Genomic DNA, 27,543 nt, shown 5'->3' with positions numbered 1-27,543 from the left:
TCCCCGGTTGATGAGGTGGGTGGTCTCTGCATCATTCCCATGGTGAGGGCGCTCTACAGTAAGTCCCACTGTATATTAGTGTAGCATTCTCTTGTGTAAATATATGACACACAGACAAAACTCCACCTTTCCTGGTCATCGTTATTGTGCATTAATGACTACGGCCTGTATTCACCCGCGTGGCTTCAACCACACGGAGCTATTCCCTCTGGAATGACATCATTCCAGCCTGAAACAGGACCTTGGGCTGTTTCCCAACAGAGGCCCTGTCACACCGGGCCCCTGGCGACGTACCTGAGGTTTGTTTACCTCTCCCGTGTCGCTATTATTCCACAGCGGGACACGCTCTGCCCTCGACCGTAAATCTATAAAGTCTCGGATGACTTACGGGGTCGCGGGGAACGACACGAAGCCCCCCGGCGGAGGCGACAGCAACGGTGTGTATGTAAACATATAAATATATAAATCCCTCATCAGGGTCACTGGTGGTGGTGCTGGGGATGGCTGGCAGCCAGACGTCAAGGCTGCTTCTGCTCTCTCTCCCTCTCCCTAGGCTGCCTGAAAGAAGTGTGGCATTGTCCAGTCAGGCCCCCACAGCCGGGCCCCGAGCACAGAACTGCTGTCCAAGGGAACGTGCAAAGGCCCAGCTCGACTGGAGACTGCAGGCCGGAGACTAGAGAGCTTAGATACCTCCTCAGACTGTTTACGACCACCTCCTGCCCCACTACCTTTTCCTCACTGTTTCTTTCTTTCCAGGAGGTTGCTGCCAATGAGGAAGAAATGTCTGCAAAACACACTCCGGTTGTATGAGGAGTCCCGAGCTGGAACCAGACTGATGGAGATGGAGAAGAGACGGGAGACTGCAGATTGCTCATCAGGCTGTTTTACCTTCACCACTCCAGCGAAGAGTCTCCTCTGGACTGCAGATGTAATTTTAATTCCCTCTCTTTTCCTTTTACTGCTCCTCCACTCTTTTTGCATAACTATTGTTGGGTATTAATGAAGGACTCATGAAAAATTAATAACTAGATCTAGAGTATGCCAGTAGTTCACCTCTTAAATACCGTGGCAGACTGATATGAGATGCAAAATTCCATGGCATACCTGATTATCAAACGCGTAAAAATGCATATAATGCCTGGTATTACATTAATTAGAGATGGCAATGTGGCATAGCGGTTAAAAAGCATGTTGCAACAGCTTAAGTGTTCTTAAGACACTGAAGTCTTACCTGCTCACTCATTGTTAAGGTGCTCCACATAAGAGCATTAGCTAAATGCCAAAAAATGCAAAGTCTAACCTGAGCTAGATAAAGCGTCACATAAAGCCTGATGTGAGCATACAAGTTAGAAATCAGAAAACTCACTGTCATTGCCAATTGTCTAAATAGTTGAGACATTTGGGTATTTATTTCCTCACATATCCCTCTTATATATTTTATCACAGGGGTCAGAAGGCAGGTCAGCCATATGTTGCATCCCTAGAGAAGATTGGGCTTCAGTGCCTTGCTTAAAGGCACTTTGAAAGGGAAAATTTGTCTGGAGCAGGGAAAGTAAATGTGATCTTAAGGTTACAGGAAAGTCTCTCTAATAACCAGAGTATGCTATTGCCTGAGAGGAGAAAATCAAAATTCAACAAGCTCCTGACTGTGGAGCACACTGCTTTGTGAAGGATACAAGTATGACCCTAGGCAGATTTTTAATGAAACCAGTGTAATATTTTTGTTTGACCTTGATTCCCATCACATTTGAAGTAAATCTGCAGGCACACTGCGGTGGACCGCATACTGGAGATTGGAGATTAGAGTCAAGGTTGCTCATCTCTTGCCTGACAGGCTATCATAACTTTCACTTTACCCAAAGGTCTCTCTTGTTCTACATTTACTTTCCTCCCAACATTTTCCCCTCCACAAAATTCATGTCACTGCTCAGCTCTTTTTTTTTCTAACAGCTGTCTGCAAACGCCATCATGGCTGCTTTGCAGTAAGTTGGTGGTTTTATAAAACAGTGTATGATGGAAAGGGCTGCTTACAGTAGTGAAAAGTTTATTGTACATGAAGGAAAATAGGATGTTGTCCAATAAGAACAAATTTCCTGGTTTAATTGCAAAGTAAACAGTCTATATGGCAGCATTATAACTTGGAGGGCTATTTTGAAGGATGACACTCCCTCACAATAAACATGCACGTATACTTTCATAAATAACTGCCTTGGTGAAGGTCTCCCATTGAGGTTTAGATTTTGGACACATTTTTACAAGGAAAACTGGGTCAAAGATGATGGCTAAGATTTTTAAGCTCAAGTGAAATTCATAATAGTTGCTTCATGGAAATGCATATATAACCCAGTAGTAGGTTTTAATAGCTGAAACATTTCTTTTCACACAAGAATTCCCACAGCAAATAAGGGTTAAAGCAGACAATTTGTCAGATTTGATTCTTGTGGGCTTAATTATAAAATAACATATTCCTACTGTTTTTCCAAATTAGACAGGGCCGTGACACTGGCTAAGGAACCAGCATTTATAATGTGGGTGCTTGTGTGTGTGTGTGTGTGTGTGTGTGTGTGTATGTGTGCGGTGTGTGTGTGTGTGTTTGCGAGAGGTGGGGGGTAATTAATGTGTCTCAGAGCAGAATCAATATTGTTGGCCATGGACGCCGTTAGCAAGAAGACTAGTTGCTGTCTATAATAGGAAGAGAAAAACAACAGAGACTAGCTGCTCATTTCTGAAGGCATTTTAATTGCTAGAATACAGTGCCAAGCTAAAAATGTCTCCACTGGCCTCCAGCATGAGAAAGTAAGAGAAACTGCTCAGTGTGACACCTCTGAATTTGTGCTGCAGAACGCTGTTATTGGTCATAAAAATAAATCGAAACCTAACTTAGTTTTAGAGACAAAACTAAACCTCTTGACTCTGTTAACTTCTATTGTCAAACTGTTGTGTGGCGGGACGCCTGCCTCTGCAGCTACATGTACATCTGGTTCATGTTAAGGTTTGGGTCAAATCTTGACAGATTCTTCTTTCACTCTCTGAATCCCTGTCAGCCTTCCCGCTTTCTCAATAAAGAAAAAAAACAACAACAACACTCTGGGTCCCAGACTGCCCGGTCATGTGTCAGAGACCCTGCATGTGAAAATCAATATGTTGTGATACATTGCCATGACATCTGACAGTCTCCTGACCCAACACAGTCTCGCCAGTATACCCACTGACCTTTTTTCGATCGATGAAACCTATACCTGTATCACACTGATGGTCACAAGCGCCAGTGGCTTCTGCAGTATTGACATTATTGTCTGTGTCCACAGTGTGTGTGTGTGTGTGTGTGGAGGCACTCAATGACTTTCTCAGAAGCAGTTTGCCTCTTAAAGTGCTGAAAACGGGATACAAACAGAGTTCCAGCTCAATGGCAGCCACAAAATAACAAGCTACACCAAAAGCGAGCTGAGACAATAAGGAACAGTCATCTATCTGACATTCATTCTTCTCTGGTGTTTCTGGTCCCGGCATTCCAGCTCGGGACCGCAGGGCCGTCACCCACTGGGAGACTGACCGAAGCGGGCCATATGGTCGTACAGTATATAACATCCAGCGCCGTCTCCCACAGCATCAAAATACTGGCAACTGAGCCTTTTCTGTCATGCTTTACTGCTTCCACTGCTGAGGTTTTCCCGAAACCGCTCATTTCGAGAGCCACTTTTCACCAGGCTCTGGGTCATTCATAGAATTCCTTCCCTGTCCACCGGGCCATTCATGATTTCTGATGGTTTCTAAGGAATGATGGTCGTGTTGTTGCTTGTGCCTGCAGATCAGTCGTACAAGATTATGTGTGTATACGTCCCTGTTAAAGAGTAACTAAACCCCAAAACCCAAATCTGTGCCAAATGCCTGACATTTAAAGGTAAAAACATGCTACTGAAATTGACATCTGCTATTGGCTGATCTTTGGTGCCAGGTGATGTTGTACTCTATAGAAGGTGACATCACCTGGCACCAAAGATCAGCCAATAGCAGATGGCAATTTCAGCAGCATGATTTTTACCTTTAGATGCAGGCTTTACACAGATTTGGGTTTGGTGTTTAATTACTCTTTCAATTGTATTTGACTTGAATTGATTATCAAGCTTCTTGGCCATTCTGACCCTTTCATGCAGGAAAGACAGGCAGGAAAGTGATGCTGAACATAATATCATGATAGCATATGCCAGTTATTCCAAGGTTCCCAGGTCATATCATGCTGATGGTTTGGTAACCAGTTATTGAGATAACGTTAAGCCACAGGAATCACTCTATCTACTCTACAGATGAGTATCTACTCCATTCTTATACCTCGTTAAAGCCTCAAGCAGATGGTAGATCTGATCCATGTATTAGATAAGGCCTTTTAGATAGATGGTGTTTTACCGTTCTATTTACAAGCACACAGGCTTAGAGACGCTCTAGTTACCATAGAGACCATCTCTCATGATATAACAAGGTGCATTTACCATCAGGCTTCAAGGATAATGTATTTGGTTAGGGTATATAATGCGTCTCTGGAGAAATTAATGACATAGTTGTGAACACACTCTCTGTGCACACACTATAAGTTCCCCTGGAGAAGAGCTAAATGGCTAAATAGTCATGTAAACAGAATACCTTAATGCTTTCCATTTCCAGTTGTTTTGACACCGCAGTAAAAAATAGCCCTATATATGCAGGACTCTCACAACATGCAAGTGACTAATATTGTTTTAAATGAGGGGTGACAGTGGTTTTCAACGCAGCTGCCAATGAAACTCCCACAAATGTCCCCATGGGTCCAGTGTTTATTTTGATATAAATATATGTGTTTATTTTGGTGGAGCGTTCCATTCTCTAGACTGTATGCAGCGGGACGGCAGAGGAGAGAGGAGCCTTGCTTAACCTCTCCCAAATCCTTGGCACTTGGTTTTAATTAGTCCTGTTGAAGCGCCAGGGAGAAGTCGAGGAGGATTTGTAGAGAAGTTTTAAAGCAAGAAGAAAGCCACGTCGTGAATCAGCCACTCGACAGCAAGTCTCCGGAGTTAAAACAGTGTAAATCACGGGGTGTTAAGGGGTACAGCAGTGGGCCGAGGCTCATACCATGTGCTCTTAACGTCACGGCTGTGAATCTGCCTCACGACCTTTGTTCCTGTCTTCCCTGTCACTCTCCACTCTGTACCATGTATGAAATGTCAGGGAAAAAAATCTTTATAACAGTGTAAATCACAGATGGATCTGACCAGCACAGCAGTATACCCAGCATGCACTGCAGGCTGGGCAAAGAAACCCCTTTTTATCTGCTACACTCTAAGATGTCACTAATCTTATTTATAATGTTAATTCTAATGTTATAAATTTTGCTAAAGGTCCCATATTCAGTGTTCATGATTTTGTTTTCAAATATACTGTGGCTCAGGATAAAAAAAATGTCTTCATGATCTTTTGCAGATAAATGTCTTTTAGTTAAAAGGGTATTTATTGAATGAATTTGAAGACTAAATCCGGCAGAAGAGGCACAATACTGGAACCTGATTGCCAGACAACACCAGCTCCTCTAATTCAAATGAGGCAAAATTACTGAGTGGAGGCTTTCCACTTCCCACAAAATGCTACAAATTGGATAGGAAGAATTTTAGCAATAGTTTAGTCAATCAAGACCAAGTCCAGCGGTGATGCATTGACTGGAGTTCGAAACAGGCATCTTCTACCATATATTTATAGAAATAGAGAAACATTTTAATTCCTATAATAGTGCCCCTTTAATGTTATACTTAGTTGCTATCAGTTGCATCAAATAACTATTATTAGTTATGTGAAATTTGCATTCTCTAATACTTTGTTTTGTACATGTACAGGAGCACAGCAGATGCTGCATGTTCTACAGAAATATCTATAGCATTGACATTCACCTTTTTATTGTACACAAGAACAGTAACAGTAACATCACAGGTTCGACCCCATTGACAGCCATGTGTCATTGCACAAGGCGCTGAACCTCTATCCTCTCACTTGTCCTAAAATGCTTGCCAGCTAAATGTCTAAAATGTTGTGTAAGTGGAACCCAGAGAGTATCAGGCTCTAGCTGAACATCAAGCTGCTTTCTGACACAAAAAAATATATTGGTTTCCATTTTTCACAAGAACAAAGGAAATGTCTTGCTGAATTGTTTTCACTCCTGTACTGTTTGCCCATGGGATTAATGGATTGAGTGGGGAAGAGAGATTCTCAGATTTATGATGTGTTGAATAATAGGTTTCTGAGAGCAGATGCTATATTTCATCATGCAGATTTACTATGAATTATAGCATTTTCACATGTAGAATGCTATATCATATATGAAACCAATGGTACATCCCATTCCTTATCACAACCTCCATTTCAGTTGCAGAGATTTTATATCTTTTATATCTTTTATATGGCATGCGCCCCGCACCACTTATCCACCAGGACACCCCAACTCATGACTTTTGTGCTAAAGGATATGGGGTTTGCATCATTCCAAAGAAAAATAGCTTGCCATCTGCCTCATTACAATGAGCTAACCAAGAACATGCTGAAATCTAGATGCTGCGATAAACTAGTTCATCATATTTCATTTCAGTGATTACGGGATATAATGTGCTTCTAATCAGGCTCCACAAATCACTGTCTGCAGCCCAACAGGAGATAAGTTACTTTCTACAAGGCACGTGTTCAGCATCACCACCTTTACAGCCTAATGTGATATTTATCTTTCATGTCTATTTGATAGACATGAAAGATAAATATCACATTAGGCTGTAAATTAAACATGTTTGTATCCATAGTTCAGACAGCGAACCACAGTGTAATTCCAGCAAATGCCACCAGGGAAGTTACATGTATGCAAAAAGAACTCCATTGCTATATCTGAATGTGGATTTTGTCTTTATTTAAAAGTCTCTTATACACAAACAGCCTATAGATAGATCAATGTACAAAAGCAAACACAACATGAATTATATTATACACACTGAAAAATGGCCAGCCAGTGCCTACTCTAAGGCACTAATGCGGTAAAGTGTAATAACACATGGAGCCACATCACCGAAAAGGTGGAGGGGAATCAAAGACCATGACGTTTCTACATCCCCATCCATTGTTTTGGTTTTTGCTTTCATCTGGGCTATTAGCATGGGTGCAGTAATACACAGGTGATTGTGGGGGTGGAGGGGTGGAGGGGTGGGGAGATTGCACAACACTTCACTGCAACCAGCTCCAGGTGTTTCTTGTTGCAAAGTTGAGATTTAAAAGTCTAGAAGTCCCCAGGGATCGTGGCTCACCATAGGAGGCCCCTCTCTCTAAAGTATCCCGCCTTTCCCCAGTCCCAGGTCAGCACCGGGGGCCTCACAATCACTACCAGGTGAGATTCTCTCTCTCTTCCTCTCTCCCCCCTATCAGTTTTGTGGTCTGTCTGATCTGTCGTCAGTCCTCCGGGGGCCTGCCATGCTGTACAAGACTGTACAGCAGCTCTTATTCACAAATTAACCCCATCTATCGACACAGGAAAGGGAAAGGGAACATAGAAGGAGCTTTGAAGTGGGAATGGAGCAGTGTTACCAGCTTCCAAAACACAGTTTGGTATGGAAGTCTTTATCATTACAACAGCCCTTAAAAAGCCCTGCCAAGGCATCTGGCTTATGTTTGGAGCTGGAATTGGATCCTTTTGTGTGGCAACTCCAAAAGGCACTAGTCTCAAAAGGCACCAATGTAGTACGGGCCAAAGCACATTGTACATGTGAAATGAAAACTTACCTACATGTGAAATAAAAACATACATGCATATATATACATCCTTCATTCAACATGAAACATGTCTCATGGTATTAGTACATACAGTATTTGTGGCTCATAGTGGCAAGCAGGGGTGATTGCACAAAAACCTGAACAGCGCTGGCATTTCCAACCTTTTCCAACCTTGTTAAGAGTAAATAAAGAACTTCTCATATTTAAAATAAATTAAACACCATTTTCAAAATGGCTCTCTCATACTATCCTTCTTTGATTACCATCAATGGAGCAATTTAACACGAAAAAACCCCCCAGTAAGATTTAAAGAAAAAGTAAGATAAAGGCCAAATTCCCAAATATCTGAATGGCAGTGATTGTTTGTGATCTAGTGGTATGTCACTCTGAAAAATCCAACAGAAACTTAAGCTATCCACATCAATGGTTGCTACCTCTCTGCAGTCCATTTCACACAGGTGAAACATTAATCAATCACAAACTCCACACTGAAGTTTATATTGCTTCTGTCAAATAACTAGTACTGGCCACAGACTAGGAGACTATTGCCCCAATTATTGGTCTGATTTGGAAATCACAACTGGACAGACTCCGGCACTGCTGGGACAGACAGTCTGCCCAAATAGTCTGCGGTGTGAACATGTTAAAGACTCAGTACATGTCCTCTCCTCGATACAGATTCAGACTAAATGGAGCCGGCCAGATTATGTCAAACGTTATTCATTATTAAGACTCTTAACTGGACACACTCCTGTAGTTTGAGATGGACAGCACTACAACATGAAAGTTGATATCACTTGGCAATAGCCTATAAGAATAGCCTCTGGGAGCTGAAATCTCTTGGTAATAGCCAATCACAGTTGATAATAATAATGCACGTCAAACTGATGAATGGCAACTGTGGCATTCCAATTACCTCCACTATCCTATATAGCCAGCTTGAGAAATATTATTTATTTTGCTTTGTCGGTGTAGATACACAAACATAAGGATATACAGTACATTCTAGCTTTGTGTACACAAACATGTTAGGGCTAGTAGTTATGCAAGCTGGCAGAAACATCTATTCAGCAAATTTAAGATCATAGGATTATTTCTGATTATTGCAACAAATTTATCCTAATGATTAACTGGCTTTGCATCTTCTTACTGTCTGAGTTCCTAATTCTTTAGAGTGTGAACTCCATCCTTGCCTCATTACCTAGCGAATGTATCTTCCCAACAGAGTGACATGAAATATTGAGAAAACTAGACAGTCTAGTGTGTACTGATCACAGTTTCCACAATCTGTTAAGACTGCAGTCGTCCTCTAGAGTGTGGCCAGTTTAAGGTGCGCTGAAATGGGGCCAAGGCATTGTGCCTTTAGCAATATTTAAACAGTCTTTTTTCCTCTCATTCTTACATTTCTTTTGTCACTGCCAACAAATTTGGTTCTCTACATATAGACAATAAAAACATTTAAAAAAAAACATTAAGCATATACACTTCAACATCAACAATGATGTCTCAAAAACAATATGCTCCTCTCTCTCTTTCAGGAGAAGAGGAGGTCAACAGGGTGCCTTTGAGAGGGGGCTCAGGCACCCAGGGGTGGGATGCAGCCCCCTCAGTCAGTCCAGTGGTTGGGGAGGAGGTGGAGTGAGAGTGGTTGACACAGAGGGAGCTGGGGGCTTGGAGGCTGCAAGCTACAGACTGAGTCCCTAGGTTTACTCCTCTCAAACAGGACTACAAAGTGTTGGTTGCAGCCTGCAGAATACATATTGACACTCTAAAACTTCTAGGATCGGGGGTCTGCAGCCTGCAGAATACAGACTGCAGATGATCCACGTTAATCCCTCTTATATAGAGCTACACACTGTTGACTGCAGAATCGAGATTGAAGCCTCTGGGTTGGACCCCCTTACACAGGGTTGGGGGTCTGCAGGCTGCAGCCCAAGTTCCCCAGCATCAGCTCCTCTCACATGGGCCCTTGGTTGTGGTGGTGATAGTTGTAATGGTTGTTGTGCTCGGCGTCTGCAATCTGCAGGCTGGGTTTCCTCTCCGGCTCCTCGCTCTCAGCTGTCTCTGGGCTAGTGCAACGTGGAGGACGCTTCTTAAAGAAGTCTGACACAAAGTGCACCTGCAGAGGAGAGGAGAGGAGAGGAGAGGAGAGGAGAGGAGAGGAGAGGAGAGGAGAGGAGAGGAGAGGAGAGGAGAGGAGAGGAGAGGAGAGGAGAGGAGAGGAGAGGAGAGGAGAGATGTCAGTGTTGGTCATCTAGGGATTACCTTTCCCACAGAGACTGGTGTAAGGGTGTAAGGGATATAGAGGAGCTAAGGGCTGGGCTGGAAAGTGTGATTGTATACGTCTGCACGAGTCTGCGCACAGCTGTTAAGTGACAAACACATGCATGCACTCACACACACACACACACACACACACACACACACACACACACACACACACCTCAGAGGAACACACAGAGAGCAAGCGCAACCCCTCCAGCCCCGAGCAGCCATAAAACATTGTGCCCAGGAGAGTCTCTAATTGCATGCAGCACTGTGAAGGCCAAAGGCTCAGGATCACTTTCCAATGAATCATACACACACACTCACACACGTGCATGCATGCACACGCTCACACACACACACACACACACACACACACACACACACACACACACACACACACACACACACACCTCTCCACCACTCCAGGATTTCCATGAGGCGTTGCTGACAGCGGTTCAATCAAAACAGGGAAGTGGCCAAACAATAAAAAAGCCCAGCTGGATCATGTGCCCTGGTGGTAGAACGGACCATTGCCTGAGAACCTGTCCATGTGAGTGTGAGGGTTTATATCAACTCACACTCTGCTGCTGTCACACTTCCCTGCCGTCTTAATTCCAGTCTAGATCGATCTTCACTGTGTATTGTCTGAAAATGTTCTACAAAACTGAAATATAGACTCCTCAGTGGCCTTTCCTCTTTGAAAGGGAATACCACTAACTGTGAGATTTCCTTTATGTCATTCTGATCTATGATAGTAGATCATAGGAATATATTTGCTTTTCCTGAAGCCAAAAACCACAGGACTAAGACTTCAACCTGTGATGTCCTCAGGTAGAAACTCTGGAAAGGAACTGCTTCACAGAGAATAAATTGTGAAAAATGTTAAAGGACTGGGAGAGCCTCCAGGGGGATTTCTAGGGATAAGGGTTAGATTTTATTAGTTTAGAACTGACAACACTACTATAATATTCATCTCAGTATAAAAACTCAAACTTTCTGTGAATTGACAAAAATCGGCATCCCATTCAACTTCGAAGCAGCTCCAGACTTCATACGACTTCACATTTCCACGCTTCCTTGTGCGGTTTGTGGCTTAGTGAGAGAGTTTCTCCATGTTCACAAATATTGATTAGACTGTCCTTTATCGTAGAAATGGCACAGAGGAATTGTTACATTTAGTGATGTTCCCCTTGGCAGAAACAGTGTTGAGGACTCACGTTGAGTACGGCGATGAGCGCCCCCTGCAGCAGGCCCACCAGCACGTCGCTCCAGTGGTGCTTGTAATCAGAGACTCGGGTGTAGCCCACGTAAACCGCAAAGGCCACCAGGAAGAACTGGATGGTGGGCCGGAGAAGTCTGGCCCACTTGGCCACCAATCTCGCCTGGACGTACAGCTGGAGGGGGGAGAGGGAGAGGGAGGAGGAGGGTGGAGGGTGAGAGAGAGAGAGAGAGAGAGAGAGAGAGAGAGAGGTGGGGGTTGAGGGAAGAGAGAGATTAGGGGACAGCATGTTTATGTAGGCATTCCTCTCTGTTTTTTCAGACAACTTGCTATTACACTGCTAAAAGATGTCATTAGTGGTTTTAGTCCCTGAAATGGTTATCACACCAAATAAGGGAACATAACTGTGAGACGACAGGCTAATGTAATTGGTGTCTGCATCTGTTTGCACTGACATCTATTTGCAGTCCAATAATAATGTTATATAAATGTTAATATGCTGACAAAGCGGTGAGGTAATGCGGCATTCAAATTTCTGTTTTGCAAAAATAACAGTACAAGGGTCCATTCTATATTTGCTTAACTAGATAGCATAGAGGATTATCAGCCTTCAGGATAGATGATATCTCAGTCCAAACACCAATGACAAAATAAGAGAGAATTCATTTGGACGGTGACTACATCTCTTTCTAATGCAAAAACGGAGACTGGTTTGCCTCAAATGGAATTAACGGTAAAAAGGTGTTGAGTTCAGATCTAATTTATGCCTACTATAGACTGAAACCCCTTTTTCACAGGAGGGAAGCAGCCGCCAGAAAATTATGAACCTGGCAACAGCACACACTTCCCTGGGCTTCTACTGGGCTGCTGTTGGAGGTGTAGAAGTTGGCATTACGCTGCAGCCCTCCTGCCACACAGCCACTAAAACCCAGTGCTGAACACTGCAGGACACTCATTCAGCTATACAGCACACAGGACAGAGCAAGGATATCACAGCTTAGTTCCATTTGTTTGCGCTATTAGCCACAGTGTGAATGAATATAAATTGCCTGGCAAAACTGAGCCAGTGGACGGCGCCACTTACAGGAATGGACGCTAGTCTTTTCTTTAAACTTTTCTTTGAATCAAACAAAGTCAAGAGTGACTAATTGCTTTGCTTGGCCTCTTGAAGCATGCTGTCTAGCAGCGGCGCCTGGCCTTTAACACAAAGAGATGAAGCCAAGGGCAGTGAACTGGATCGGCCTGGAAGACAGAACACAGCGGCAGCTCTCGCCTTCATCATCGCTGGGAAATAACAGCACAGCCCCGCAGCTCATTTCTCTCAGTATCCACATTCTTCATTTGAACTCTTGCCTTCTCCTTTTATGTTCACAAGCACAAACCGTCTCTATGAGCCGTTTCCCCCACACAACAATTAGTCTCTCAGTCCTGGATCCAAATGCAGAAGCATGACATCAGATGAGTCCATCTGGGGACTCATAAGACCGATTCACATGGAGATACATATTTACATGGAGTTCTAGGACCGTTGCCGATTGCTTGAGGCTTGTGTGCTCTACTTACCGCTAGGAAGAGCATGCAGTACATTCCAAAGGAGGAGTGGCCAGAGTAGAAGGACAACCTGAAAACAACCAGAACAGAAAGAATCAAATCTGACTTCTGCATCTCAAAGAACCTGAGCTACATTCATAACCCCTTGTTAGCATCATTATCTATGTAAATCTCAGAAAGCCATTGCCAAAACAATAAGAACCACATCTCCCTCTCTGCCCTCCTCTCCTGTGTGAGGTGTTGTGTTGAGGAGTCAATTTCATTCTTTTCTTTTTGATGTATGAACGTTAGCAGTGGAGATTTTCCACTCTAAATACAATAATCCAAGTACAACGCCCAGTCGTCTTCCTCCCACCTGGACTCTGTGACGTCTTGAGGCCTGCCGGTGCAGTTGATCGCCTGCATGTAGCCTTTGCACACCTCGGGGGCACATACAGCCATGAAATTTGGTCTCGGGCGGCCGATGGTGAACTTGGCCAGGTCAGTCAGTGATTGGCTGACAGCTGCTCCAAACAGGAAGGTACCCAAAACCTTGTAGAGTGCAGCGACGTACTGGTTGAAGTCAGAGTTGGAGTAAATCCTCTTGCTGTAGACCAGATAGGCCTCTCCAGACGAGATCTGAGGGAAGAGGGAGAAGAAGAGAATACAAAAGGGAGCAAAACGGAGACCGTTTACTTGAGGATTCCTTTAAAATTTTCCTGTAACCATTGTTTTTCACACACACCTGCTGGGGTCATTTAGGATTGAAGCAAAGGCCATAGGATGCTGTTAAACTATTACAGTCCTGTAAACTTGGCATGATCTAATAGGAGTGAGAACTGATAAAATTTCATATGAGAGGAGACTTTGAACGCTGCCAAAACTCACAATGACGACAGTGCAGGAGATGGTGACAGCAGCCAGCAGGCCGTGGGTAATGGTGTCTGGTTTCAGGGGGTACATGATGCTCTCATCGTCACAGTAAACCCCTCTTTGATATGGCTGGAACAGGATGGTCATGATGATGCAGGGCAGTGCCGCTATAGCAAGAAAAAACAAAACAAAACAATAACAGTCTGGTTATAATGGCTTCAATTGTGGATGAAGATCAGCTAACGTTCACTATGATCAGAGAAAAATGCTTTTGGTAAAATGTAAAGATGAGGGAATAGGATAATGCACTAATGTTTGATTTTGATGTACCATGCTTGATCATAGCCAACATTATGACTGAGTACGCTGATCAGGAGCTGGGCTGATCCAAGCTAATGGAGCTCAATATGTGGAATAACAGATTTGCCTTTTTTTCGAGAGGTTTTCAGACATTACATCATTTCCTAATCTGGGAAGTGAAAATGTTTCTCCAAGGATTGCTAGATTGTTTTCCCTCTCCCCCGAAGACCTCGTACTCAAAAATTGCAATGATGAAACGACCCACAAGCAGAGCAAACACTTGGTAGTAAAATGTCAGGGTAGAAACGACTCAGCAAGGGATTGCAAAAACAAACTGTGAAATAGTATTTATACACAGGCCGTAAAGTCACACATCACATGCATACACACGAGTGTACACGCACTCACTCACACACACACACACACACACACACACACACACAAGAGCAAGTGCAGACTCTCACACACACACAGCTACACCTCTTCTGAGTGATGTGGTTGTGTGCAAAAATAAGCCCAAATATAGCTGCTCAAGGCTCCTGAGTAGATGGAAAATGCCCTTGAGATGTCCTGAAACATCCATCCCCAAAACACACACTCACTCACTCACTCCCTCTCTTTCTCCCTCACACACAAGCCTTGTCTGATGTGTGAATGCAGACCACAGATATGCCACGAGGAAGACATTAAATGTTCATTACTACAGTTCTTGTTGATTAACAGAAGCTAATGAATACATCTCTCTGCAGACGCTCTCCTGCTCTTGCTCTTTAAGCAGATACAGTGTGTGTGAGAAAGATCTCATTTGCACAACGGCGAGGCGCAGAGTGTTTCTTCCAGCCTTGGGCTCTGTTGTGCAAAACCAGGAGTGGAGCAGAGACCCGGGACATATGTGAGAGCTGAACTCCCCACCCTGAAATCCACTACCACCCTGCATGGGAGGCAGACAGACAGCCTTGGGGCCGGGATGGAAATGCCAAGCAGCCGCATACTAAATGCAAGAAAAACAGTCGTGAAAAAGTGCTGCACACACTTGAAAAGTGCAGTATTACATTTCTGGGTAAATGAGCGGCGCGCCCCTCCCATTCTTCCAAAAAACGTCTGTAGCTGACATAATTCCAGGTGGACTTCCAGCGAGACTGACTGATGAGAGACCAAGAGTCCACATGCTATATACTGAGACTAAATGAAAATATACAAGTAGATGTTGGATCAGGATTCAGCTAAGGTGAATACTCTGGGGTTCATCTCCACCCAAAATGTATGGAAATACAACCTACCCTAAATGTACAAATAATTATGAATGGGGCTAAATGATGCTGACAAAAAGAGTCTGTCTGAGAAACCTTATAATCAAATAAAAACAGAATTGTATTATCTTTCAAGTTGGATTTAAAATAAATCCTTCTTTATAATATCCCTTCCCTTTCATTTACATCTGTGCATTATGAATAAATAGATTTACTAGGTCAATCTATTTCATGGAAATGCTTTGTACAGTCAGCGTATTCTGAAGCCCTACAAGTTTGTAAGATGCTATTAATTAACAAATGAAACCAAAGCATTCCACTAATAAACACTGTATTTCTTGGAAGCAGGGAGAAAATATCGAGGGCTTGGAGCCAAAGGGGCATAAGTGCGATTTTTGGCGAATATGAGTATTATATATCAATTGAAAGGTCTCAGTGAGATCTTTTCAGTGCCAAAAGGACACAACTGAAATCATGACCCATAAGTTTTAATTACAACAAAAACTGAAAGCCGTAACAGTAAAAGTAGGGTTTTGTTTGCTGCCAAAAGGGTGTAACTGCACTTACGCCCTTTTGACACCAAGTAAAACCTCACTTTTGACACTGAACAAGCATTGTGGGTAGAGGATTCTAACAGCACTTAGGTCAACTCAAAATGCATGCTGACGTAAGTAATGCTAGCATGGCAGCATGATCACATCATTTTTAGTATCCTATTCATATCCTAATTAATATTCTAGGTCAATATTAGATGAATGTAAATATGTTAATATTCCCATGAAATACTTAGGCCTATAGATTCAAAATGTTATTTTATAATGTTGGGAGTGTGAACTGGTCAAGATGAGCTCTGTCAGTAAGACTGCTGGTAGCTGAAGTTATCCCTCTGTGTTATGAGGAGTTTTACAGGTCTTTGAATGTGTCCCAGGACACATCAATAAGTGATATGTCCTGGGACACATACAAAAATGTATTATACTAGCAAAAGGAAAAAAAAAAGTAGTAGTTTAGAATCAAAAGTAGTTTCTTATGTCTATAGAGGTTTATTAAAAAGGTTTATTAAAAGTTTTTAACAGAAAAAATGTATCAATCAATTTGATATGTTCCATGTAGCCTACAATTTTAAAGGCCTTGGTGAAAGTTGCTGAGCATTACTTCAAGATAAAGATATTCATTCTGATCTTGTTTTATATTTCACTGTTGATTGAAGTGTAATTGCTAGATTTGTATTAAAATGAATGTGTTTTACAATTGTTTACTTACATACGCCCATATTCTGCATGGCTGTATTGGGACAATGTTTGTGCCAAAAAGGCGTATTTCACTCTTTTGCCATTTTAAAAAAAGTTAACAAATATAATTCAACTTAAACTGTAGCAGTATTGTTTTTATAGTAATGCTCAATCTGATAACACAAAAAGTTAAAATATTGTGGTTAGTATGTGGTAACGCCAGCTGATCCAAGTTTGATCAAAATTTGTTTTGGCTCTCCTGTAAAATCTACTGTAACGCACTTACGCCCCTTTGGCTCCAAGCCCTCGATATGTTTTTTAAGGAAACTGTGATAGACAATGCACACTGGACCATGACATGCACTGTCTCGAGTTTTACTGTTGTGTGACATAGCATGTTGCCAAGGTGACATGAGATGAGTACTGACATTGTTTCGTGACATGCCAACTGCACACGTGTCCCCTCACAGACACCGGACAGACAAAGACTCTTATTGGCTCAGAGGGGGAGTCCAAGGGCAGCAGAAAATAGAGGCTTTGTGTTGGGAAGAGAATAAACAATAGCGTTGTATAGGATAAACACATCATTACACATCGACTCCTGGTAACCTAACCTTGGAGGAGCTGCGTTTAGACCAGACAAACAAGGAAAGAAGAACCACAAATAGAGATACCAGTTCACTTCAACAGGGTGTTCATTCACAAAAAGCTCTAACCTTGTTTAGAGTTGACATTTAATGAATGAGTGTATGTGTCATGAGATAATTAACCACAAATGACTATTTGTTGCCTTCTGAAAAGGGCATCATTGTGGTTGTCAACCCTGCAGAACTCTAAACCTCCTCTCTTATCAGCGCACCATCATCCATGGAGGCTGGCAAGGCGTCCCCACTCCCAACTGGACTGTTTAAACAACACAAGACAAGATTTTTATGTAAACATACACCATCTTATCAGCCGAAATCTCAAAGTGGGGCAGCAACAGAGACGAGCGTCCCATCCCCCTGTAGATTCTCTCTATTTGCCCAAATGAAATTCTGGCGTCAGGTTTAAACAGCAGTGGTTTAAACAGCAAACGCTCTGTCCAGAGAAAGCTCACCAATGTTAGTTCTTTTGCCTCCCTCGTCCCTTTGGTATCTTTTGATATAAAATGATCACAGACCAGCTGGATAAGCAAACATGGGCGTGCTTACTGGCCTTTTTTCAAACAGAGTTACCTCTCGCTGCCATTTGGAGCCGCCAACATGCGAAGTTGCCTTGTGCAGCTTTGAACAACACTTAAATATAAATAAATAACAAAATTGACCCCATATCAGTGTCTATAGGCAACTTCACCACCCAACACCTCCCTCCCTCCCTCCCTCCCCTCCTCTTCACCCCTGTCTGTGTGAGCAGCAGCAGCTGGGTGACACCTGTCCCTGCATGGCAGCTTCCCACCGGCCACCAACCACCAGACGCCTACAGGAACACTGTTTACACATCTATCAGCCACGTCAGGAGGTGGTAAACCCCGAGTATAAAGGCTTATTCCACACATTTTCCTCTTAGCACCACCGAAATCCTGTTTGTGACAGCCACAGGACAATATAGGGTCTCTTTAGCTCAACTTCAACATCCTGTCCCAGGCGACTCGAGGGAGCGCAGCGATACGGATCGACTGATGTGGCTTTTGGATGGCAGCTTCTGCCTCTGTATCCTGCATCCTGCTTCCAGCTGGCAAGAACAGAGCAGAACAGGCAAGAAACAACTGTTGCTGGTTTCCCTTTCCTCCTCCTCCGCCTCCTTACTGACAAATAGCTGGACTTGAACCAACCAGAAAGATACCGGATACGGAAGGTTTCATTACGGGAATTATTATTGCGACTACCGCTGCCGATACTCCCACATTCTAATATCTTGTATAACTGATCAAGTTAGTTTGGTTTGAGGATATCTCTGCCATTTCTTGGTTTGAAAAATATCTAATCTCAGTAAGACATATAGGGAAGGAGAAGCTATGAACTCCTGAACTCTCAGCAGCACAGTTTCTTTCAGCGACCACCCGATTGCTAAGTCTCTTCAAAACATTATCTTAAACATTTCCAGACTCTTGATATTTTCAATATGGAACTTGATTGAAATTTACACAACCTGTCAAATATTCTGTAGTATTATTTGAAAACATAATATTATCAGGGAGTTTGCATGGCCAGACATTTGAAATGAAAACAAACCTTGTCCTTGGGGGGGAGGGGGGGGGGGGGGGGGGGGGGGGGGGGGGGGACTGCGTGGATTGCTGTCATTACAGCTAAGGGAGAGAGGGACAGGGTGACATGAAATCCGTTTCCACTCGCCACATTACGTCAGCAAATGCAAACTCTGTATTGAATGGAATGTTTGCATTTGCCACAACATTAAAAACAAAGTGGAAAGGCAAGCAAAACCAAAAGATCTGGTTTGACTCGCTACTCAAGCTTATGTCCAGCTTGTTTAGCGCATACAGTAGTACTTAACACAGAAACGTATGAGCAGAAAGTTTTGTGAGTTTGAGACTTGACAAAATCAGGGAAATGTTGATTTACTTCATACAGCATTGGTGAAAATTACTTTAAAATGGCAGGAGTGTGTAATTAATTCTACATAAGAGTCACACGGTATAGCAGCTCAAATCCTTTTATGAAGCTTTTAACATTTGCCAGAACAGGGCCATTAATCACAGAGGGAGAGGGAGAAAAATGAAGTGCAAAGCTTCAAAGAAAAGTGCCAGCAGCTAATGATACGCACTACCTTCTTCCATCAAACAACTTCACATATGGGCAAATGGTAAAATAGTTTTTGTACGTCCATCGTCGACATTAATTACATTCTGGAGTATCATATGTATTCATCTGTTTAGCCATATGGTAAAGGTCTGAGAGTGATTTTTCGATCACTAACTCCACTGCACAAAACTAGGATTTTTAGGCCTGGGGAGCTTTGCCAGTTTGCCACACAGTTCATTGACTCAGTGAAGTCAGGGCACCTGGCCTCAAATAACCCTCTCCTGGCTTGTAAAGCTGTGTGCATTTTTATTCCTGTATTCATAATGAAGCATTGATTCAGCCGACATTTGACTTTAACATGTCAGACATAAATTACAAGTTTGGATGAAAATAAAATATTGGCTTTCGGTTGAAGTGATCCAAAAAGTCTGGACTGCTGTCCTGGGCAGAACGAATGGCACGTCTTGAGGTGTGTGTGTGTGTGTGTGTGTGTGTGTGTCTCATGACCAATCCCCCTGTGGATAATATCTGAGAGAGACAAACCAGGCACTCTCCTGAAAAACAGACACACCGACTTACAGACACAAACACACATACACTCCTCGCAGGCAAAAATAGACCCATAGGCAGACAAAATAGGTCTCCAGGATACCGCGAGACAATCCCACAGCCCAAATTGACACTGCTCCAAAACTGCCTCCACTTAAAGACAGAGCCGCGTCTTTGACTTGAGCGAAACTCTGAAACCCGAGACGTTATGTGGAGTTTTTCTGCTGAGAAAATCCAAAGGATCATACAGGGAGGGGGGGGGCGGGTAGAGGGGGTGGAGGTACTCGGGGTACAGGAGGACCTCCTTGCTAGACACCTGCTTCTACGACGGAGGGAAACGCTGCCGCTTTGGAATGCAGCCAGGAAGCAAATCTCCAGCTGCCAGTCAGAAATCTCCTGCCTGAGCCCCTAATGGGGGCCCGTTTGAAGTCGCAGGATGCAGAGCTCAGGTTTCCTGTCTCAGATTAAGGAAGGCCCATTTCAGAGGCTTTCGTCCCATTTTGAGGAGTTTAATGCTTCTCATTTACCTGGCCGCAAATTCGCATTCATCCACAATGGCACCTCGGTGTCTCCCTCGGCTGAAACGGGTATTAATGTAGAGGCGAGGGAGAGCTGAGTAAATGACTGCATGTCAAGAGGGTCTAAGAATCTAACGCAGCCGATGCCAGTCAGGGGAGGATCACAGATGGTACAATAGCTTAGGATTAATCTCTCTGATACTTGTCAAAAACGAAGCCGTCTTTCCGAGAGAGATTTGCGCTCTTCCTCCCGTCCTTCCGCCAATGCTAATTCGCATCCCTCATTGTGTTTTCATCTCTTATTCAAAGCCATTCATTCCCCCTTTCACCGGCTCCTTCTTTCTGTCTGTCATTCTGTTGATCGCGGCGTCCTCCCACACACTTCTCTGCCTGTTGTAAATATAGAGGCCTCAATGGGACGGTGCTTTATATAGCAGGCAGATGTGCAATTACACAGGACCATGTGGACCGCAATCGCACTATGGGGCAGAGAGTCGAGGCTCGTTCTGTATTTGTCTCTACCTCTGTTTTTCTGTCTTTTGTCTCCGTCTTCATCTCTCTCCCTCTCCTCTCCGTTTGCCTGTCCTATTCTATCTATTTTTCCACTTCAGAAAGGCCGGCGCCTCGACTCTAATCAGGGCGATTATGGCCAAACCGCCACAATCATCTGGTCGACTGAGTTTCTCGAATGGTACCTCACACCTACTTACCCTAGTTTCTCTGACATAACCTACAGCACCTGCAATACCATGTGCATGGATGATTATGGCCCACAATTTGAAAAAACATACAGTCTGGGTTTTCATTATGCATATTTTCAGGGCGCGTCGAGCCTGTGTGTGTGTGTGTGTGTGTGTGTGTGTGTGTGTGGTGTTGGGGGAAGTTCTCATGCCCCTGGGCTGCCCTGCTTGGTCTAAAACTTTCCTTCAGGGTCACAGCTGGAACATTTGCTACAACGCTCCCATCTCCTCCAACTAATTTCTTCCACTCTCGTCTTTCCAGCCTCCGGTGTGAAGGTCATCCAGCGGGTTTCTCTTATCTCTCCCCCTCTCCTATGTCATCTTTCCCCCCTCCATAGATCTCGTTTCCTATCCCCATTGCTTCCCCATTCTATGTCACTCCTTGCCATTCTATTTTTTGTCTCCGTATCTCTCTCTCTCTCTCTCTCTCTCTCTCTGTCGTTTACTCCATCTCCAACTATACAGCCGTCTCTCATCTCCTCATAGTGTGGACGAGTACAGAGGCAGGTCTCTTCTCTTTCCGTCCCCGTCAGTGTTTCCACTTTTCTCTCTGGCTCTCTCTCCCCTTCCCTCCCTCCAATTCAAACACGCTTTGTTGAAATGACAGGAAGAAACCTATGTTGCCAAAGCTGCAAAGTATCTCAACTTCTGCGACGTTATAGACCTTTAAAAGATAGCTAGAAATAACTAAACAGCTAAACTCTGCCTCTTTCTGACTGTCTCACCCCAGGCAAGCTGGACTGACTAATGTGGAAGGTATGTGCTGAGCCTACAACCTCTGCCGGCGTTGGCCTCTGGAATTCTAATTCACATGAGGAACGCCCAACTTCCCCAGTCACACCAAATCCTGCTGCTGCAACCCATTCTTGATTTTTAATCCCCCCCCGTTTCGCTCCCTCCATCATTTACGCATGCTTAGCACCAAGCAGTGCAGAAGGAGAGAGGGAGGGAGGGAGGCAAGGTCGGACGAATGGAGGGGAGGGCAGCTAAATCTGGTTCGGCAATTAAAGAGTCTGGGTTTAGAGGGGATCAAAGAAATGGGCCACACAGGTTTATACCTAGAACATTCAAGTCTATGGGAGGAGGCCTGTGGTTATGGAACTAACCAGTATGGCATTGAAGTTCTCTAAAATTCATCAAAAGGTGCTACGTAGCAACATCAGTATATCATTGTCAAATTTGTTGTTATACCTTGGTAGAATTACTGTAAACAATTGAGATCACGGTTGAGATGATTGGTAGCTTCTATCTCACACCAGTGACATTGTTAGTGCTAATGTTTCTCAAAAATACGACCACATTTCCCATAAACCCCGTTGCTTCCGGTCACAAAGATGATGTCGCTACTTGTTCCCCTTCCCTGGCATCGCTCGGGTTGTGTTTGTTTTCTCTTTTGCTTTACTGAAGAGGATAAACATGTTGGAAGTGATTTTTTCCATCGGCCTTTCACTCGTTCCACCATCTGCTATTTGCCAAGAAACTCTGAAAAGCGTTAGCTCCGTTTGCGCTGGAAGAACAGCAGCCCTCTACCTCTGTTGTGCTGTAAAGCAATCCAGCAGATAAATCTATCCCAGTGGCACACAATGTAAAATGCAGTGTAGAGACTGGAAGAAGCTGCCAATCATCCCAGCAATGTCTTTTTAACTGTAATTATGTCTCAAAATTAATGTGGTAATGATTTGTTGATGCTGATGACACGTAGAACCTTTAACATTTGATTGCTCAGACACTTTATATGTTTACCATTACCCTTTGAGAAATCCAAATCATTTGGAAAACAAAACTAACCGAACCCAATAAACACGTCCCTCAGAGGAACATGCCTGTTTGTTGAAAGGGCTTCAGTTTCCATGACAGAGTCCTCCTGGGGGCTACGATTCCCATCAGCGTCTTCAGGGCTTTTCTCTGAGAACTCAGGACAATCAGTCTTCCCAACACGACCGCATGAGAGGCCCGGCTCCCTGGAGACGCTGCAGCACGGCTTCACAACAAACCCCAACCAACAACCACTTCAATCTCTGAGCCAGCAAGGTCAAAGAACATGGGGATAATTACATGTAACCAAAATCTAATAAGATGAAAATAATATGTGGCAATAGAAACTCTTTGATAGTGTTACTGCTGGGACGCTTTGGGAGCAAGCTCTATTGTATCAGTGAATGTATGCCAGTAACAGGATGCTTCTGAAAATAAAACGCTGAGGCCAATCTGTGGTGCTCAAGACAGGAAAGTTACAGACGATTGAGTCATAATCAGACCACCCAAGCCCCGGAGGAGAATGAGGGGAAACTTCACTGCCTAATACTGTACCTGCGAGTTAGAGAGAAGAAAATGACAAACCCAAAGCTAGATCTGCTGACTCTAAGCTAGCTGTGAGCCTCCCAGGGTCTGACATTATCCAAGGATATAATCAGAAACACAAAAAAACATGACAAAATACAGGGATACAGGAATCTCCCGTTGGGAAATGAAATGAATGGGAGTTGTATACCCAAAAAAACACTCAAGTGATGAAAAATCAAAACCCTGTGTAATCTTTCTGGCACAGCATCTCCACTCTCAGCTGCCTCTGTGTGAATGAGAGGTAGGGAAAAAAAACAAACAAAAAAAAACACCGAGCGGAGAGGAAACACCTTTCAACTTCTCCCCCTGTAGATATGTGTGTGTGTGTGTGTGTGTGTGTGTATAGTCATATATAAAGGACTTTTAACAGGTTTGTCACAACGTGCTTTACAGTACAACAAAGGACATAAACAGAGAGAAAAACAAGTGTGTGTGTGTGTGTGTGTGTGAGCGCACATTGTACCCATGCCTTGCCTCAAGGCCATTTAGTCACACACTACTTAGAGTACCTAGCGTATTACTCATAAATCATGGCTCGCTGCTATTCATATCGCCTTCAGCGACACCCAATTCATGTGGCAATGTGGACTGTGCTGCTCCTCTGCATAACCTGCCTGCTGTGCCTACTATGTTTGTGTGCTGTGGGCAGGAAGAGGTTAACCCCGGTCTGTCCTCTGTGCTCTCAGCCAACACCCACCATCTATTTGTGCTGAGTGTAGACTTACACAGACAGAGGAGGAGAGGGGAAGGGAGGGATACACAGAAGAAAGAACGAAGAAGAAAGAGGGAGGGAGGGAGTTAGAAAGGCAGAGAGCTTACAAATGAACAACAAACTCAAGCCCAGGGCAGATATTTGAGAAGCTCAAGATGGCTCCAGTATCATCATGATGGATCCTAGATTTCCTGGCTATAAACAAGACAGATAATTTGACATATGAGGCCTAGACAACATGTTTAAGAAATCAGTGAATCGCTCCTTGGCTCAAGTCAGCCACTTTGTATCAGATCATTTGACTCAGATTTCTTCATTACAGTGTTCCATGAGTGTGTTCTTCATTGTAAGGAGGATTTGAAGCCTCGGCATGTCTTCTGTAATGTCTTCTCTAATTCATATCACACCAACAGTTGTTAGTTTGACCTGGGCAGGGCAGGGTGTGAGTGACAGAAGACATGCCAGTGGAATTGCCCTCTTGATTATATCTACCATTTTTATGTGGATCAAGGCTGTTGCATTTCAAAACAAAAGATGGTTGAAAAGAGATAGGTGAAAGTGAAAACTACTTCTGGAAACCGAGAGATGAATAGTTGGGGTCAGAGGTTCAGATTGTTTTGCGAATGCAGCAAAAAGAAAGAATTGGCTTCGGTGGAAGACCAGTGAGTGGTAAAGTTTACAGATAAAGCCAGTCATGAATCAGAGAAGATAAAGTAAAGAAATTATGTTGCGGGCTGATTGGAGATGTAGGGAGATTGATTTTTTTTAATCTTAAACATAAAAACAGAAGAAATGCAGACAGTCTGAATATCTACACAAAACTCCTAACCCAACTCAAAACTACACTTTCATATAGGCTAATGGTCAGCATAATTACAAGTTATACCAAGTTATTTACATGGCTGCAGCAACCTCATAAGCATGGGGTTGACTTGATGATTATTTGGCTGGGTGAAGTGGGTGGCAAAAGGGAAGGGAGAGGCAGTGGGTGGGATTCAGCCATCAAAACCTGACCGACCGACCGATCAGACCGCCGGCCCTAAATCCCAGACTTGTGACGGTGAAATGGCGAGGATTATGAAGTTCAGCAGTCTGCGGACGTTCTCACCAATGGAGGGCTAAGCTCTCCCTGAAAGCCGGGCGATGCTGAAGCCACAGAGCAGACATGAGCCCTCATCCGTCTCCCTCCTCTCTCTCTAACATCACCACCACCACCAAACCATGCAGACACAACAAACACCAGACCATTATGCAACACACACGTCTGTCGAGCGCTAGTGGCATTATCACAGCAAACCAGCCTCCCACCACACTGGTACATTCCACATCCACACAAAAAGAACATGATGTTTTCCCTTCCTTTGCAACTTATTACTTGGTCTCCTTGACAGACCGGCTGCCATGGTCAAGGACAGTCACAAAACAAGGATTTAGATATTTTGTGCAACATAAACTTTATTATTCTATTCTATCTTATTCTATCATATCTATTGTATTCATTAATGAATGAATGGCAAAAGACAAAGAAGGGAGGATTGATGTTGACAATGATAACTGCGGTATAATTCCTCTTTCAACAACTCATTATTTGCTCATTGCCCTGAAGGGGAAGGAGACATATTTCATAACAACTTAAACAATAATTATGTGGTCTAGTTTCTAATGCAGTGTACTGTAAAAAGCCATATTGCTCCGTCTAAAGTGATTCCTAATTCAAGTTAAATGAAAAACAATGGTCTGTGAAGTACAAGTGAAAGCAATATCTTGAGAAATGCACTGAATGTGGGAAATAGGACATTCTTGGGAGGATTCTTGGCAGACAAAATATTGCAGAAAAGGAGGAATAAGCGGGGCACACACATGCATATCAAATTTCCATAAACAAACATTCAGCTTCCTGAGGCTCTGTAAAATCCTGCAAAGTTGGTGAGTACAGCAGGAAAAGGCCTATGATGGAAAAGAGAATTATATTTTCCCCAGCTTGGCCGTAGTGCAATCTAATATCACATCATTTCAGCCGGGACAGTATTCCAATTAGGATCTGCATAAATAAATGGGGTGACACATGGCTGCCCTCAGTGTGTTGGACTAAAGCGCAGCAGATAGGCAAATCCAATTACTTCATTTGCTTTTTAAAGAGGGACTTAGAGCTAAAACAGCTTCTATCTTGTCATGATGATTTTTCCTTTGGATAACAAACATGCCACGTTTTCATGACATTTTTTAACATGCAACTCAAGCAAACACTGCTGAAATCTTACTGCAGAGTGCTGAAACCATTATTAAAAGAATATCCGAGCTGCTGTCATGTGTGCAAAATACAAAAACAAAGCGCACTGGGCTCCAAACACCCACTGGAGTCTCCAAGAAACTAATGTTAACAAAAAGATATCATCGGATATATTTGCTGACAAACATCTAAGTGCGATTTCGTGACTAGATAGGGGTTAGATTATGCTGACGTATAAGTTTAGTGTACTCTCTTACTGTGTACAGTGTGTCCATTACTTACCAACCAACACGCACACCACGTCCATCACCACGTACAGCTTCTTCTTCCCCAGGTCCTTCATGTTCTTTCCGTTCATGTACGTTTTAAAAGCAATGATAACCAAAGAGAATAGTTAGTTTATGAATAAGCCGACTGGCATGAAGTCCATCGGCGCTCGCTTGTCCTGGAATAAAACTGCAGGCAACCTGTACTGCGGGTTCTTCCGGGATCCTCTTCCCTACCTGTGCGGGTCCAGACGAGTAGGCGGCGGCAGGGTGCTGGGGTGTTGCGCCCCTTTACGCGCATTACTTTGGCTACACAACCTGGACTGGAGGGATCCTTCGATTTCACAGCGCTGGAGGCGTCCGGGAATCCAATATAAACTCTTTTCTCCACACACACACACACACACGCACACACTCACGCACACACACACCACTGCAGTGATCCCTCCTCCCAACTTCCTCGTCTGGCTCCTCTCTGTCTATCTGATCATTGCCTGCCTCAAAGTGAAACGCACAGGCGACAAAAAAGCAAGAGGAACAACTTCGCAGTAATTTTCTTGAACTCTCTCTCTCTCTCTCCCTGCCGTGCAAATCGGGGTGTTTTGTGTCTTTTTGAGCGGGGACTTTAGGACGCATTCAGAGCAGACCAGGAGGAGGTGCCTGAGGGCTTATACATACTGCACCATCAGGTCCAAAATACATAGGCTACAGTGCAACCCTGAATATATATTAAAAAAAAAAGATACAGGACCTGAAACAAATTACTGCCATTACACCTGACTTCATTATCTGAAATTCACTGGACTTATTCAAGAAGTTAAAAGGTTTGCTTTCAAAGCAGTAATGAGGATTTTAAAGCACTGCTTCAGTGGTTTTAAAGGAAAACTGAGTCAGGTTCCCATTTCCAAAGTAGTGACATGCTGACATAGATAGCCCCACATGATCTCATCCCATCATGCACTTCAGTTTCCACATGAAGGACAGCACAGGCTAAACACTTCAAGT

The 27,543-nt window shown here is 43.6% G+C and overlaps 2 protein-coding genes across 2 annotated transcripts in view; one reads left to right on the top strand and one right to left on the bottom strand.

Annotated features, from left to right (window-relative positions):
- LOC139928106 (C2 calcium-dependent domain-containing protein 4C) overlaps positions 1–11,501 on the top strand; it is a 304,401-nt gene extending 292,900 nt beyond the window's left edge. The window contains exon 3 of the transcript XR_013505082.1: positions 11,461–11,501. The gene's annotated coding sequence lies outside the window, so the exon portion shown is untranslated. The remainder of the gene's footprint in view (positions 1–11,460) is intronic.
- Positions 6,893–26,919, bottom strand: plpp2b (phospholipid phosphatase 2b). The gene is made up of 6 exons (XM_071920471.2): positions 26,555–26,919; positions 13,673–13,824; positions 13,161–13,423; positions 12,818–12,875; positions 11,253–11,429; positions 6,893–9,886 (listed from the first exon to the last, which is right to left on the bottom strand). The coding sequence occupies exons 1-6, from the start codon at positions 26,628–26,630 to the stop codon at positions 9,725–9,727; spliced, it is 888 nt and encodes a 295-aa protein (XP_071776572.1). The 5' UTR covers positions 26,631–26,919; the 3' UTR covers positions 6,893–9,724.
- Positions 26,920–27,543: the final 624 nt, after the last annotated feature.

Source organism: Centroberyx gerrardi, chromosome 9, assembly GCF_048128805.1.
Source record: "Centroberyx gerrardi isolate f3 chromosome 9, fCenGer3.hap1.cur.20231027, whole genome shotgun sequence".
NCBI classification, from domain to species: Eukaryota; Metazoa; Chordata; class Actinopteri; order Beryciformes; family Berycidae; genus Centroberyx; species Centroberyx gerrardi.
The sequence above is the reverse complement of the archived record's forward strand: the minus strand, read 5'-3'. Positions and strand labels throughout refer to the sequence as shown.